General features: G+C 48.9%; 1 protein-coding gene across 1 annotated transcript in view; it reads left to right on the top strand.

The window, feature by feature from the left end:
- Window positions 1-11,692, top strand: part of LOC118936630 (TBC1 domain family member 30-like) — a 44,376-nt gene extending 32,684 nt beyond the window's left edge. The window contains exons 11-13 of the mRNA XM_036972736.1: window positions 1,361-1,564; window positions 7,514-9,415; window positions 9,593-11,692. Coding sequence (XP_036828631.1) covers window positions 1,361-1,564; window positions 7,514-9,415; window positions 9,593-9,900 — 2,414 coding nt within the window. The 3' untranslated portion in view covers window positions 9,901-11,692. The remainder of the gene's footprint in view (window positions 1-1,360; window positions 1,565-7,513; window positions 9,416-9,592) is intronic.
- The last annotated feature ends 3,131 nt before the right edge of the window (window positions 11,693-14,823 follow it).

Genomic DNA, 14,823 nt, shown 5'->3' with positions numbered 1-14,823 from the left:
GGACAGAGTAGATCCACTGTGTATATACAGAATAAAGACTGGACAGAGTAGATCCACTGTGTCTATATAAAATAACTGAATACCCTTCAAATTAGTGGGTTCGGCTATTTGAGCCACACCCATCGCTGACAGGTGCATAAAATCGAGCACACAGCCATGCAATGTTCCAACATCTAGTGGAAAGCCTTCCCAGAAGAGTGGAGGCTGTTATAGTAGCAATGTTCCAACATCTAGTGGAAAGCCTTCCCAGAAGAGTGGAGGCTGTTATAGCAGCAATGTTCCAACATCTAGTGGAAAGCCTTCCCAGAAGAGTGGAGGCTGTTATAGCAGCAATGTTCCAACATCTAGTGGAAAGCCTTCCCAGAAGAGTGGAGGCTGTTATAGCAGCAATGTTCCTACATCTAGTGGAAAGCCTTCCCAGAAGAGTGGAGGCTGTTATAGCAGCAATGTTCCAACATCTAGTGGAAAGCCTTCCCAGAAGAGTAGAGGCTGTAATAGCAGCAATGTTCCAACATCTAGTGGGAAGCCTTCCCAGAAGAGTAGAGGCTGTTATAGCAGCAATGTTCCAACATCTAGTGGAAAGCCTTCCCAGAAGAGTGGAGGCTGTTATAGCAGCAATGTTCCAACATCTAGTGGAAAGCCTTCCCAGAAGAGTGGAGGCTGTTATAGCAGCAATGTTCCAACATCTAGTGGAAAGCCTTCCCAGAAGAGTGGAGGCTGTTATAGCAGCAATGATCCAACATCTAGTGGAAAGCCTTCCCAGAAGAGTGGAGGCTGTTATAGCAGCAATGTTCCAACATCTAGTGGAAAGCCTTCCCAGAAGAGTGGAGGCTGTTATAGCAGCAATGTTCCAACATCTAGTGGAAAGCCTTCCCAGAAGAGTGGAGGCTGTTATAGCAGCAATGTTCCAACATCTAGTGGAAAGCCTTCCCAGAAGAGTGGAGGCTGTTATAGCAGCAATGTTCCTACATCTAGTGGAAAGCCTTCCCAGAAGAGTAGAGGCTGTAATAGCAGCAATGTTCCAACATCTAGTGGGAAGCCTTCCCAGAAGAGTGGGGGCTGTTATAGCAGCAAAGGAGGGACCAACTCCATATTAATGCCCATGACTTTGTAATGAGATGATGGCTGAGCAGGTCTCCACATACTTTTACAGTGCAGTGTATGTAGACCTAGAGTCCTGCTCTGCTCTCTCCTCCAGCCAGGTCCATTAGTTTAATGTAGTGGTAGACAGGGTTATCTGGGAAGGTGTCATGTCAGCTGCTGTTGATGTCAGACCTGAAAACACAGGAACAGCTGTGTCTCTACATGGTGTCAACACTGAGGTAATTTCCGAGGTGATATTTGAATCTCTCCTCTCCAGACCAGCGTGGGGGGGAGCAGGGCGGTAACATGGCAGACCTGAGTCCCGGGGCGGTGGATGGTGGCGGCAGAGCGGAGCATCAAGCGGCCATCAACAGCATGCTGCAGGAGAGAATGAGTACTGACATCACCGCTCTGAAGAAACAATACTCACGTATCAAGAGACATCAGCAACAACAGGCCAGGCAGCTGTACATACACACAGGTAACACACTGTCAACTCTACACACACACACTGTCAACTCTACACAACAACAGGCCAGGCAGCTGTACATACACACAGGTAACACACTGTCAACTCTACACACACACACACTGTCAACTCTACACAACAACAGGCCAGGCAGCTGTACATACACACAGGTAACACACTGTCAACTCTACACAACAACAGGCCAGGCAGCTGTACATACACACAGGTAACACACTGTCAACTCTACACAACAACAGGCCAGACAGCTGTACATACACACAGGTAACACACAGGTAACACACTGTCAACTCTACACAACAACAGGCCAGGCAGCTGTACATACACACAGGTAACACACTGTCAACTCTACACACACACACTGTCAACTCTACACACACACTGTCAACTCTACACACACACTGTCAACTCTACACAACAGGCCAGGCAGCAGTACATACATACAGGTAACACACTGTCAACTCTACACAACAACAGGCCAGGCAGCTGTACATACACACAGGTAACACACAGGTAACACACTGTCAACTCTACACAACAACAGGCCAGGCAGCAGTACATACACACAGGTAACACACTGTCAACTCTACACAACAACAGGCCAGGCAGCTGTACATACACACAGGTAACACACTGTCAACTCTACACAACAACAGGCCAGGCAGCTGTACATACACACAGGTAACACACTGTCAACTCTACACACACACACTGTCAACTCTACACAACAACAGGCCAGGCAGCTGTACATACACACAGGTAACACACTGTCAACTCTACACAACAACAGGCCAGGCAGCTGTACATACACACAGGTAACACACTTTCAACTCTACACAACAACAGGCCAGGCAGCTGTACATACACACAGGTAACACACTGTCAACTCTACACAACAACAGGCCAGGCAGCTGTACATACACACAGGTAACACACTGTCAACTCTACACAACAACAGGCCAGACAGCTGTACATACACACAGGTAACACACAGGTAACACACTGTCAACTCTACACAACAACAGGCCAGGCAGCTGTACATACACACAGGTAACACACTGTCAACTCTACACACACACACTGTCAACTCTACACACACACTGTCAACTCTACACACACACTGTCAACTCTACACAACAGGCCAGGCAGCAGTACATACACACAGGTAACACACTGTCAACTCTACACAACAACAGGCCAGGCAGCTGTACATACACACAGGTAACACACAGGTAACACACTGTCAACTCTACACAACAACAGGCCAGGCAGCAGTACATACACACAGGTAACACACACACACTGTCAAATGTCATGGAAATGTCCTGTATTTACCAAATCATGAGAGCAAACCACACACAAGTCAGAGTTATCATAAAGTCCATCTTTAATTATATGAGCTCCATCACAACCCTGTGACTCTCAGATAAATTCAGTGTCTATAAATGAATTCTCTGAGAGTCCCTTACACATTGCAACTGAGATCCTTTATAGCAAAGACACACATAGCCAGACAGCATTGGCTATAAATTATCGTTCAGCTTTGTCTCCTAAACTATGTTCTTATCTCGCTCTCAGAACATAAAACAAAACCTCATCAACATCCATATATCAAATACACCCTCCTTGACAAGATCACAGAGACACAGTGACTGGCACACAGACATACAAGCTTGACCTCTCCCCTCTCTGCGGCCCAAGTAACTGAACCCTGACAGAGAACAGATAACTGCAACCGGCCAACAGTATTATCCAAAAATAGACATTCTGATGAGAAGTAACTCATCAGCAAATAATGAATATAAAACATCTTATCTATGTTACCCAACTAATTCTGATTATTCCCCCACACAACTCTACACACACACACTGTCAACTCTACACAACAACAGGCCAGGCAGCTGTACATACTGGGGCAAAAACATATTTAGTCAGCCACCAATTGTGCATGTTCTCCCACTTAAAAAGATGAGAGGCCTGTAATTTTCATCATAGGTACACTTCAACTATGACAGACAAAATGAGGGAAAAAAATCCAGAAAATCACATTGTAGGATTTTTAATGAAATTATTTGCAAATTATGGTGGAAAATAAGTATTTGGTCACCTACAAACAAGCAAGATTTCTGGCTCTCACAGACCTGTAACTTATTCTTTAAGAGGCTCCACTTGTTACCTGTATTAATGGCACCTGTTTGAACTTGTTATCAGTATAAAATACACCTGTCCACAACCTCAAACAGTCCCACTCCAAACTCCACTATGGCCAAGACCAAAGAGCTGTCAAAGGACACCATAAACAAAATTGTAGACCAGCACCAGGCTGGGAAGACTGAATCTGCAATAGGTAAGCAGATTGGTTTGAAGAAATCAACTGTGGGAGCAATTATTAGGAAATGGAAGACATACAAGACCACTGATAATCTCCCTCGATCTGGGGCTCCACGCAAGATCTCACCCCGTGGGGTCAAAATTATCACAAGAACGGTGAGCAAAAATCCCAGAACCACATGGGGGGGACCTAGTGAATGACCTGCAGAGAGCTGGGACCAAAGTAACAAAGCCTACCATCAGTAACACACTACGCCGCCAAGGACTCATATCCTGCAGTGCCAGACGTGTCCCCCTGCTAAAGCCAGTACATGTCCAGGCCCGTCTGAAGTTTGCTAGAGAGCATTTGGATGATCCAGAAGAAGATTGGGAGAATGTCATATGGTCAGATGAAACCAAAATATAACTTTTTGGTAAAAACTCAACTCGTCGTGTTAGGAGGACAAAGAATGCTGAGTTGCATCTAAAGAACACCATACCTACTGTGAAGCATGGGGTGGAAACATCATGCTTTGGGGCTGTTTTTCTGCAAAGGGACCAGGACGACTGATCCGTGTAAAGGAAAGAATGAATGGGGCCATGTATCGTGAGATTTTGAGTGAAAACCTCCTTCCATCAGCAAGGGCATTGAAGATGAAACGTGGCCGGGTCTTTCAGCATGACAATGATCCCAAACACACCGCCCGGGCAACGGAGTGGCTTCGTCAGAAGCATTTCAAGGTCCTGGAGCGGCCCAGTCTCCAGATCTCAAACCCATAGAAAATCTTTGGAGGGAGTTGAAAATCTGTGTTGCCCAGCAACAGCCCCAAAACATCTCTGCTCTAGAGGAGATCTGCATGGAGGAATGGGCCAAAATACCAGCAACAGTGTGAAAACCTTGTGAAGACTTACAGAAAACGTTTGACCTCTGTCATTGCCAACAAAGGGTAATAACAAAGCATTGAGAAACTTTTGTTATTGACCAAATACTTATTTTCCACCATAATTTGCAAATAAAGTCATTAAAAATCCTACAATGCGATTTTCTGGTTTTTTTTCCACTTTTTGTCTGTCATAGTTGAAGTGTACCTATGATGAAAATTACAGGCCTCTCGTCTTTTTACGTGGGAGAACTTGCACAATTGGTGGCTGACTAAATACTTTTTTGCCTCACTGTACACACAGGTAACACGCTGTCAACTCTACACCACAACAACAGGCCAGGCAGCTGTACATACACACACACTATCAACTCTACACACACACTGTCAACTCTACACAACAACAGGCCAGGCAGCTGCACACACACACACACACACACACACACGTATATTGATCCGTACATCTATACAGACAGATGGTCACACCTATACAGACAGATGGTCACACCTATACAGACAGATGGTCACACCTATACAGACAGATGGTCACACCTATACAGACAGATGGTCACACCTATACAGACAGGTGGTCACACCTATACAGACAGGTGGTCACACCTATACAGACAGGTGGTCACACCTATACAGACAGGTGGTCACACCTATACAGACAGGTGGTCACACCTATACAGACAGGTGGTCACACCTATACAGACAGGTGGTCACACCTATACAGACAGGTGGTCACACCTATACAGACAGGTGGTCACACCTATACAGACAGGTGGTCACACCTATACAGACAGGTGGTCACACCTATACAGACAGGTGGTCACACCTATACAGACAGGTGGTCACACCTATACAGACAGGTGGTCACACCTATACAGACAGGTGGTCACACCTATACAGACAGATGGTCACACCTATACAGACAGGTGGTCACACCAACTGTAGATGGAGGAGGTGGTGGTGTCGATAGATGGATAGGTTGAGGAGGTGATGTCTATAGATGGATAGATTGAGGAGGTGGTGGTGTCGGTAGATGGATAGATTGAGGAGGTGGTGTCGATAGATGGATAGATTGAGGAGGTGGTGGTGTCCGTAGATGGATAGATTGAGGAGGTGGTGTCGATAGATGGATAGATTGAGGAGGTGGTGGTGTCCGTAGATGGATAGATTGAGGAGGTGGTGGTGTCCGTAGATGGATAGATTGAGGAGGTGGTGGTGTCCATAGATGGATAGATTGAGGAGGTGGTGGTGTCCGTAGATGGATAGATTGAGGAGGTGGTGGTGTCCATAGATGGATAGATTGAGGAGGTGGTGGTGTCTGTAGATGGACAGATTGAGGAGGTGTTTGTGACCTGTCTGTCAGGAAGCAGCAGGCTCTGGAACGGAGGGGGGTTTCTGGGCTGCTGTTAGCTGGTCTGGGGTGAGGATCTGCTGTTAGCTGGTCTGGGGTGAGGATCTGCTGTTAGCTGGTCTGGGGTGAGGATCTGCTGTTAGCTGGTCTGGGGTGAGGATCTGCTGTTAGCTGGTCTGGGGTCAGGATCTGCTGTTAGCTGGTCTGGGGTCAGGATTTGCTGTTAGCTGGTCTGGGGTCAGGATCTGCTGTTAGCTGGTCTGGGGTTAGGATCTGCTGTTAGCTGGTCTGGGTGAGGATCTGCTGTTAGCTGGTCTGGGGTTAGGATCTGCTGTTAGCTGGTCTGGGGTGAGGATCTGCTGTTAGCTGGTCTGGGGTGAGGATCTGCTGTTAGCTGGTCTGGGGTGAGGATCTGCTGTTAGCTGGTCTGGGGTCAGGATCTGCTGTTAGCTGGTCTGGGGTCAGGATCTGCTGTTAGCTGGTCTGGGGTCAGGATCTGCTGTTAGCTGGTCTGGGGTCAGGATCTGCTGTTAGCTGGTCTGGGGTTGGATGGTGCTGGTCTGGGGTCAGGATCTGCTGTTAGCTGGTCTGGGGTGAGGATCTGCTGTTAGCTGGTCTGGGGTTGGATGGTGCTGGTCTGGGGTCAGGATCTGCTGTTAGCTGGTCTGGGGTTAGGATCTGCTGTTAGCTGGTCTGGGGTGAGGATCTGCTGTTAGCTGGTCTGGGGTCAGGATCTGCTGTTAGCTGGTCTGGGGTCAGGATCTGCTGTTAGCTGGTCTGGGGTGAGGATCTGCTGTTAGCTGGTCTGGGGTGAGGATCTGCTTTTAGCTGGTCTGGGGTGAGGATCTGCTGTTAGCTGGTCTGGGGTGAGGATCTGCTGGTAGCTGGTCTGGGGTTGGATGGTGCTGGTCTGGGGTTGGATGGTGCTGGTCTGGGGTTGGATTTTGCTGGCTCTTCTCTGTGACTGACAGGAGAGTGTCAGTCTGTCTGGCCTGTTGGCTCCCCATCTAAACGCAGCATTACCTAATAGGAATCTACTACTTGTGTAACAGACTTCCATTGGATTTGGCTCCCGAGCTTCTATTCCCCAAACTATTTTTCTAACTCCCAGATGTGTCTGTCTTCAGTAATCAGGACTCAAAGCTCCTTATAACCCAAAGCAGTATTTTATGTAACTCTGTAAGCTTCTTCATCTTGTTCCCATGATAAATGTAAGCTCTGTGCTGAGGTCTGAGGTTGGGGCAGAGCCAGATTGTTGTCTTAATGCTAGATGTTTCTTATTGCTGCATGTGGAATCCTCTTTATGATCACGTCATGCTATGGTGTTATTATTGTCCTGCTGCTGCAGTAGGCAGACAGAACATTGACCTGTGTGTGTTCTCTCTGTAGATAGATGTCCAGCCACCAGCGTGTTAGCATCTCAGCTACATCCTTCTCCTGTCGTCAACCACCTGTTGCTAGGCAGGAAGCCCAGGAACAGCCTGAAACACCCTCCCTCCTCTCCCTCCAGCCTGCGAGGTGTCCCCCTGCCTCAGGCACAGTCCAGCCCTGCCACCCCTGGCCCTGCCCCTAACCCCACCCCTAGCGGTGAGAGGGGGAGGAACAGACTGGTATCTCAGGCTGAAAACTGTCAGAGCAGGGTGGGGTCCCCCTGGCGTGCCCACGTACGTGCCCACCGCAGGAACATAGCCCGGGCACGGGTACAGCTAGGGTTTGGAGACATGGAGGACAGACACCCTCATAAGTCGGAGGAGGACGGACACCCTCATCAGACGGAGGAGGACAGACACCCTCATCAGACGGAGGAGAGAGATGGAGTGGGTGAGGGAAAGGCTGATGATGATGAGGGTAGTCACCTCCCTGTGTCTCCTGCCCAGGCCTCCAGTAAGGAGGTGCCAGCTGTGGTGGAAGAGGAGGAGCACCTGTTGTCTCTAGAGCTGGACTCTGGATCAGAACTAAACCAGACCCCACCTCCACTACCCTCCTCTCCTGGTGAGACTGACCCAGACACACTACCCTCCTCTCCTAGAGGGACTGACCCACCTCCACTACCCTCCTCTCCTAGAGAGACTGACCCACCTCCACTACCCTCCTCTCCTAGAGAGACTGACCTAGACACACTACCCTCCTCTCCTAGAGGGACTGACCCACCTCCACTACCCTCCTCTCCTAGAGAGACTGACCCACCTCCACTACCCTCCTCTCCTAGACAGACTGACCCAGACCCACTACCCTGCTCTCCTAGAGAGACTGACCCAGACACACTACCCTCCTCTCCTAGAGAGACTGACCCAGACACACTACCCTCCTCTCCTAGAGAGACTGACCCAGACACACTACCCTCCTCTCCTAGAGAGACTGACCAACCTCCACTACCCTCCTCTCCTAGAGAGACTGACCCAGACACACTACCCTCCTCTCCTAGAGAGACTGACCCAGACACACTACCCTCCTCTCCTAGAGGGACTGACCCAGACACACTACCCTCCTCTCCTAGAGGGACTGACCCAGACACACTACCCTCCTCTCCCACCATCCCAGAGCTGTCTGTCCTGCCTCCTCTTCCTCGACCACCCTCATCACACCACCATCACCAGTCTGACCCTTCAATCTCCTCTCAGAACATCTACTGTATGAGACTCTCTCCTGGTAGCCCTGTTACCCTCACTAACACCTCTCCCCCTGTTACCCTCTCTAACCCCCCTACTCCTGTTACCCTCACTAACCCCCCTACTCCTGTTACCCTCACTAACCCCCCTCCCCCTGTTACCCTCTCTAACCCCCCTCCCCCTGTTACTCTCACTAACCCCCCTCCCCCTGTTACCCTCACTAACTCCCCTACTCCTGTTACCCTCACTAACCCCCCTCCCCCTGTTACCCTCTCTAACCCCCCTCCCCCTGTTACCCTCTCTAACCCCCCTACTTTTGTTACCCTCTCTAACCCCCCTCCCCCTGTTACCCTCTCTAACCCCCCTCCCCCTGTTACCCTCTCTAACCCCCCTCCTCCTGTTACCCTCACTAACCCCCCTACTCCTGTTACCCTCACTAACCCACCTACTCCTGTTACCCTCACTAACCCCCCTCCCCCTGTTACCCTCACTGACCCCCCTCCCCCTGTTACCCTCACTAACCCCCCTCCCCCTGTTACCCTCACTAACCCCCCTCCCCCTGTTACCATCACTAACCCCCCTCCCCCTGTTACCCTCTCTAACCCCCCCACTCCTGGGACCCTCTCTAAGCCCCCTCCTCCTGTTACCCTCTCTAACCCCCCTACTCCCCTCTCTTCCCCTGGTACCCTCACTAACCCCCCTCCTCCTCCTCCCCTCTCTAACCCCCCTACTCCCCTCTCTAACCCCCCTCCCCCTGGTACCCTCACTAACCCCTGCACTCCTGGTACCCTCTCTAACCCCCCTCCCCCTGGTACCCTCACTAACCCCCCTACTCCCCTCTCTAACCCCCCTCCCCCTGTTACCATCACTAACCCCCCACCCCCTGTTACCCTCACTAACCCCCCTCCTCCCCTCTCTAACCCCCATACTCCTGGTACACCGCTATCCCCCTCCATCCCTCTCTCCTGCCCCTCCACGCCCCAGGACCAACCCAGGGCCACCCCCCAGCAGGTGTTCTCTCCCTTCCCGAGTGTGAAACAGCACAGGAGGTCAGCTGCAGCCCGTAACCTGGGTCTCTACGGTCCCACAGCCAGAACCCCCACAGTTCACTTCCCTCAGCTCAGCCTGAACCGTCCCTCCTCCACTCTCTCCACCAGGAAGCGCTAGAGGCCACTCTTCACTGACTGACTGACTGGCTCTGGAAAATATACAGCCTGATTCTCTCTGATGGTCTGGATCTGTGGCGTTGGGACAGGGGACTGTACCTGAGAGGAACAGGCAGGGACAGTATCAGCTATGGTCTGATCCACTGCTGTAGTTAGGCCTTTAACTCTTCACAGTGTAGGTCACTCCCCTCTCAACCACTGGGAGAGGAAAAGCTGCTATGAAACCCACTATGTTGTAGTCATCTCCCTGCAGGAAGCTGTAAACTGGGTCTGTCTGGCTGAATGTCATCATGGGACATCTCTGTCCACTCACCTTCTCTTCCAGGTCAAGTTCTCTTCACCATAACACAATGTTGAACCCTTAAAGCTCCTTCCTCCTCTCAGCTGATTTCTGTTTCCACTTCCTGTCTGCCTGTTACTTCCTGTCAATGTCTCTCCACAGTAAGACTCCATACTAAAAGATCCATAGACCATATCATGCCATTGATCTGATTGTATTGTTCTCTACAGTCTGCCATTGATCTGATTGTGTTGTTCTCTACAGTCTGCCATTGATCTGATTGTGTTGTTCTCTACAGTCTGCCATTGATCTGATTGTGTTGTTCTCTACAGTCTGCCAATGATCTGATTGTGTTGTTCTCTACAGTCTGCCATTGATCTGATTGTATTGTTCTCTACAGTCTGCCAATGATCTGATTGTGTTGTTCTCTACAGTCTGCCATTGATCTGATTGTGTTGTTCTCTACAGTCTGACAATGATCTGATTGTATTGTTCTCTACAGTCTGACAATGATCTGATTGTATTGTTCTCTACAGTCTGCCATTGATCTGATTGTGTTGTTCTCTACAGTCTGCCATTGATCTGATTGTGTTGTTCTCTACAGTCTGCCAATGATCTGATTGTGTTGTTCTCTACAGTCTGCCAATGATCTGATTGTATTGTTCTCTACAGTCTGACAATGATCTGATTGTGTTGTTCTCTACAGTCTGCCAATGATCTGATTGTGTTGTTCTCTACAGTCTGCCATTGATCTGATTGTATTGTTCTCTACAGTCTGCCAATGATCTGATTGTATTGTTCTCTACAGTCTGCCATTGATCTGATTGTATTGTTCTCTACAGTCTGCCAATGATCTGATTGTATTGTTCTCTACAGTCTGACAATGATCTGATTGTATTGTTCTCTACAGTCTGCCATTGATCTGATTGTATTGTTCTCTACAGTCTGACAATGATCTGATTGTGTTGTTCTCTACAGTCTGACAATGATCTGATTGTGTTGTTCTCTACAGTCTGACATTGATCTGATTGTATTGTTCTCTACAGTCTGCCAATGATCTGATTGTGTTGTTCTCTACAGTCTGACAATGATCTGATTGTATTGTTCTCTACAGTCTGCCATTGATCTGATTGTATTGTTCTCTACAGTCTGCCATTGATCTGATTGTATTGTTCTCTACAGTCTGCCAATGATCTGATTGTGTTGTTCTCTACAGTCTGCCAATGATCTGATTGTATTGTTCTCTACAGTCTGCCATTGATCTGATTGTATTGTTCTCTACAGTCTGACAATGATCTGATTGTATTGTTCTCTACAGTCTGCCATTGATCTGATTGTATTGTTCTCTACAGTCTGACAATGATCTGATTGTATTGTTCTCTACAGTCTGCCATTGATCTGATTGTATTGTTCTCTACAGTCTGCCAATGATCTGATTGTGTTGTTGGTAAATGAACCCACACCATCCTGGTGTCAGAGGTCACTGCACTCCTAATAAAGAAGGTGAAAAGTTGCTGTCGGCTGTTTCATTTCATCTTGGTTAGAGCTCCATTCAATCTGCCTATAAAATGTCAATGTTCTGAGACGATAACGCAGACCTTCCATGCTACAGGTTGACCGCCCGGTTTCAGTGCTTTGGCGAGCTTGAAATGTACAAGTATTTTCCCATTGAGCAGATATATGCAGCGTGTACCGTAAACGCTGTCTCCACTAACGTTGCCTTTAAACTTCAATAACACTGTAGCTCTGAACTCAGGGTTATAACACTGTAGCTCTGATCTCAGCGTTATAACACTGTAGCTCTGAACTCAGGGTTAAACACTGTAGCTCTGAACTCAGACCATATAACACTGTAGCTCTGAACTCAGACCATATAACACTGTAGCTCTGAACTCAGACCATATAACACTGTAGCTCTGAACTCAGACCATATAACACTGTAGCTCTGAACTCAGACCATATAACACTGTAGCTCTGAACTCAGACCATATAACACTGTAGCTCTGAACTCAGACCATATAACACTGTAGCTCTGAACTCAGACCATATAACACTGTAGTTCTGAACTCAGACCATATAACACTGTAGCTCTGAACTCAGACCATATAACACTGTAGCTCTGAACTCAGGGTTATAACACTGTAGCTCTGAACTCAGGGTTATAACACTGTAGCTCTGAACTCAGACCATATAACACTGTAGCTCTGAACTCAGGGTTATAACACTGTAGCTCTGAACTCAGGGTTATAACACTAGCTCTGAACTCAGGGTTATAACACTGTAGCTCTGAACTCAGGGTTATAACACTGTAGCTCTGAACTCAGACCATATAACACTGTAGCTCTGAACTCAGGGTTATAACACTGTAGCTCTGAACTCAGACCATATTACACTGGAGCCAGGGTGGTCTAGGAGGGAGCCAGGGTGGTCTAGGGAGGAGCCAGGGTGGTCTAGGAGGGAGCCAGGGTGGTCTAGGGAGGAACAAGGGTGGTCTAGGGAGGAGCCAGGGTGGTCTAGGGAGGGAGCCAGGGTGGTCTAGGGAGGAACCAGGGTGGCCTAGGCAGGGAGCCAGGGTGGTCTAGGAGGGAGCCAGGGTGGTCTAGGGGGGGAGCCAGGGTGGTCTAGGGAGGAACAAGGGTGGTCTAGGGAGGAGCCAGGGTGGTCTAGGGAGGAGCCAGGGTGGTCTAGGGAGGGACCAGGGTGGTCTAGGGAGGGAGCCAGGGTGGTCTAGGGAGGAACCAGGGTGGCCTAGGCAGGGAGCCAGGGTGGTCTAGGGAGGGAGCCAGGGTGGTCTAGGGAGGGACCAGGGTGGTCTAGGGAGGGAGCCAGGGTGGTCTAGGGAGGAACCAGGGTGGTCTAGGCAGGGAGCCAGGGTGGTCTAGGGAGGGAGCCAGGGTGGTCTAGGGAGGGACCAGGGTGGTCTAGGGAGGAGCCAGGGTGGTCTAGGAGGAACCAGGGTGGTGTAGGGAGGGAGCCAGTGTGGTCTAGGGAGGGAGCCAGGGTGGTCTAGGGAGGAGCCAGGGTGGTCTAGGGAGGGAGCCAGGGTGGTCTAGGGAGGGAGCCAGGGTGGTCTAGGGGGGAGCCAGGGTGGTCTAGGGAGGGAACCAGGGTGGTCTAGGGAGGGAGCCAGGGTGGTCTAGGGAGGAACCAGGGTGGTCTAGGGAGGAACCAGGGTGGTCTAGGGAGGGAGCCAGATGGGGATAGGAGAAACATTAGCAAGAGGAACTTCCCAGGGTAAAGAGTGTGTGCCAGTGTCTGTAGCATTTCATTAACCAAAGGAATGTCCCATCTAGATGATGAGGGGTCATTAAACATGGAAAGTCATTAACCTCTTCTGTCCACATACTGGTTATGATGGGTATTACTGCTGTCCTCCTCATGGTTATAATGGAAATTACTGCTGTCCTCCTCGTGGTTATAATGGGTATTACTGCTGTCCTCCTCATGGTTATAATGGGTATTACTGCTGTCCTCTACATGGTTATAATGGCTTTACTGCTGTCCTCTACATGGTTATAATGGCTTTACTGCTGTCCTCTACATGGTTATAATGGGTATTACTGCTGTCCTCCTCATGGTTATGATGGGTATTACTGCTGTCCTCTACATGGTTATAATGGGTATTACTGCTGTCCTCCTCATGGTTATAATGGATATTACTGCTGTCCTCCTCATGGTTATAATGGGTATTACTGCTGTCCTCTACATGGTTATAATGGGTATTACTGCTGTCCTCCTCATGGTTATAATGGGTATTACTGCTGTCCTCCTCATGGTTATAATGGATATTACTGCTGTCCTCCTCATGGTTATAATGGGTATTACTGCTGTCCTCCCCGTGGTTATAATGGGTATTACTGCTGTACTCTACATGATTATAATAGGTATTACTGCTGTACTCTACATGGTTATAATGGGTATTACTGCTGTCCTCTACATGGTTATAACGGGTATTACTGCTACATGGTTATAATGGGTATTACTGCTGTCCTCTACATGGTTATAATGGATATTACTGCTGTACTCTACGTGGTTATAATGGATATTACCGCCGCCCGTCTAGCATCACTACTCTGGACGGTTCTGACTCGGTTCTGAATATGTGGACAACTACAAATACCTAGGTGTCTGGTTAGACTGTAAACTCTCCTTCCAGACTCACATTAAGCATCTCTAATCCAAAATTACATCTAGAATCGGCTTCCTATTTTGAAACAAAGCATCCTTCACTCATGCTGCCAAACATACCCTCGTAAAACGGACTACTCCCTAGAAAGGCCAGAACCTAGGAAGAAACCTAGAGAGGAACCAGGCTATGAGGGCTGTGTCCTCTTCTGTCTGTGCCGGGTGGAGATTATAACAGAACATGGCCAAGATGTTCAAATGTTCATAGATGACCAGCAGGGTCAAATAATAATAATCTCAGTGGTTGTAGAGGGTGCAACAGGTCAGCACCTCGAGTAAATGTCAGTTGGCATTTCATAGCTGAGCATTGATAGTATCTCCACCGCTCCTGCTGTCTCTAGAGAGTTGAAAACAGCAAGTCCTGGACAAGGTAGCACGTCCGATGAACAGGTCAGGATTCCATAGCCGCAGGCAGAACAGTTGAAACTGGAGCAGCAGCACGGCCAGGTGGACTGGGGA

This window comes from Oncorhynchus mykiss, unplaced genomic scaffold (assembly GCF_013265735.2).
Source record: "Oncorhynchus mykiss isolate Arlee unplaced genomic scaffold, USDA_OmykA_1.1 un_scaffold_191, whole genome shotgun sequence".
NCBI classification, from domain to species: Eukaryota; Metazoa; Chordata; class Actinopteri; order Salmoniformes; family Salmonidae; genus Oncorhynchus; species Oncorhynchus mykiss.
This window is presented reverse-complemented; position numbering and strand designations above follow the sequence as displayed.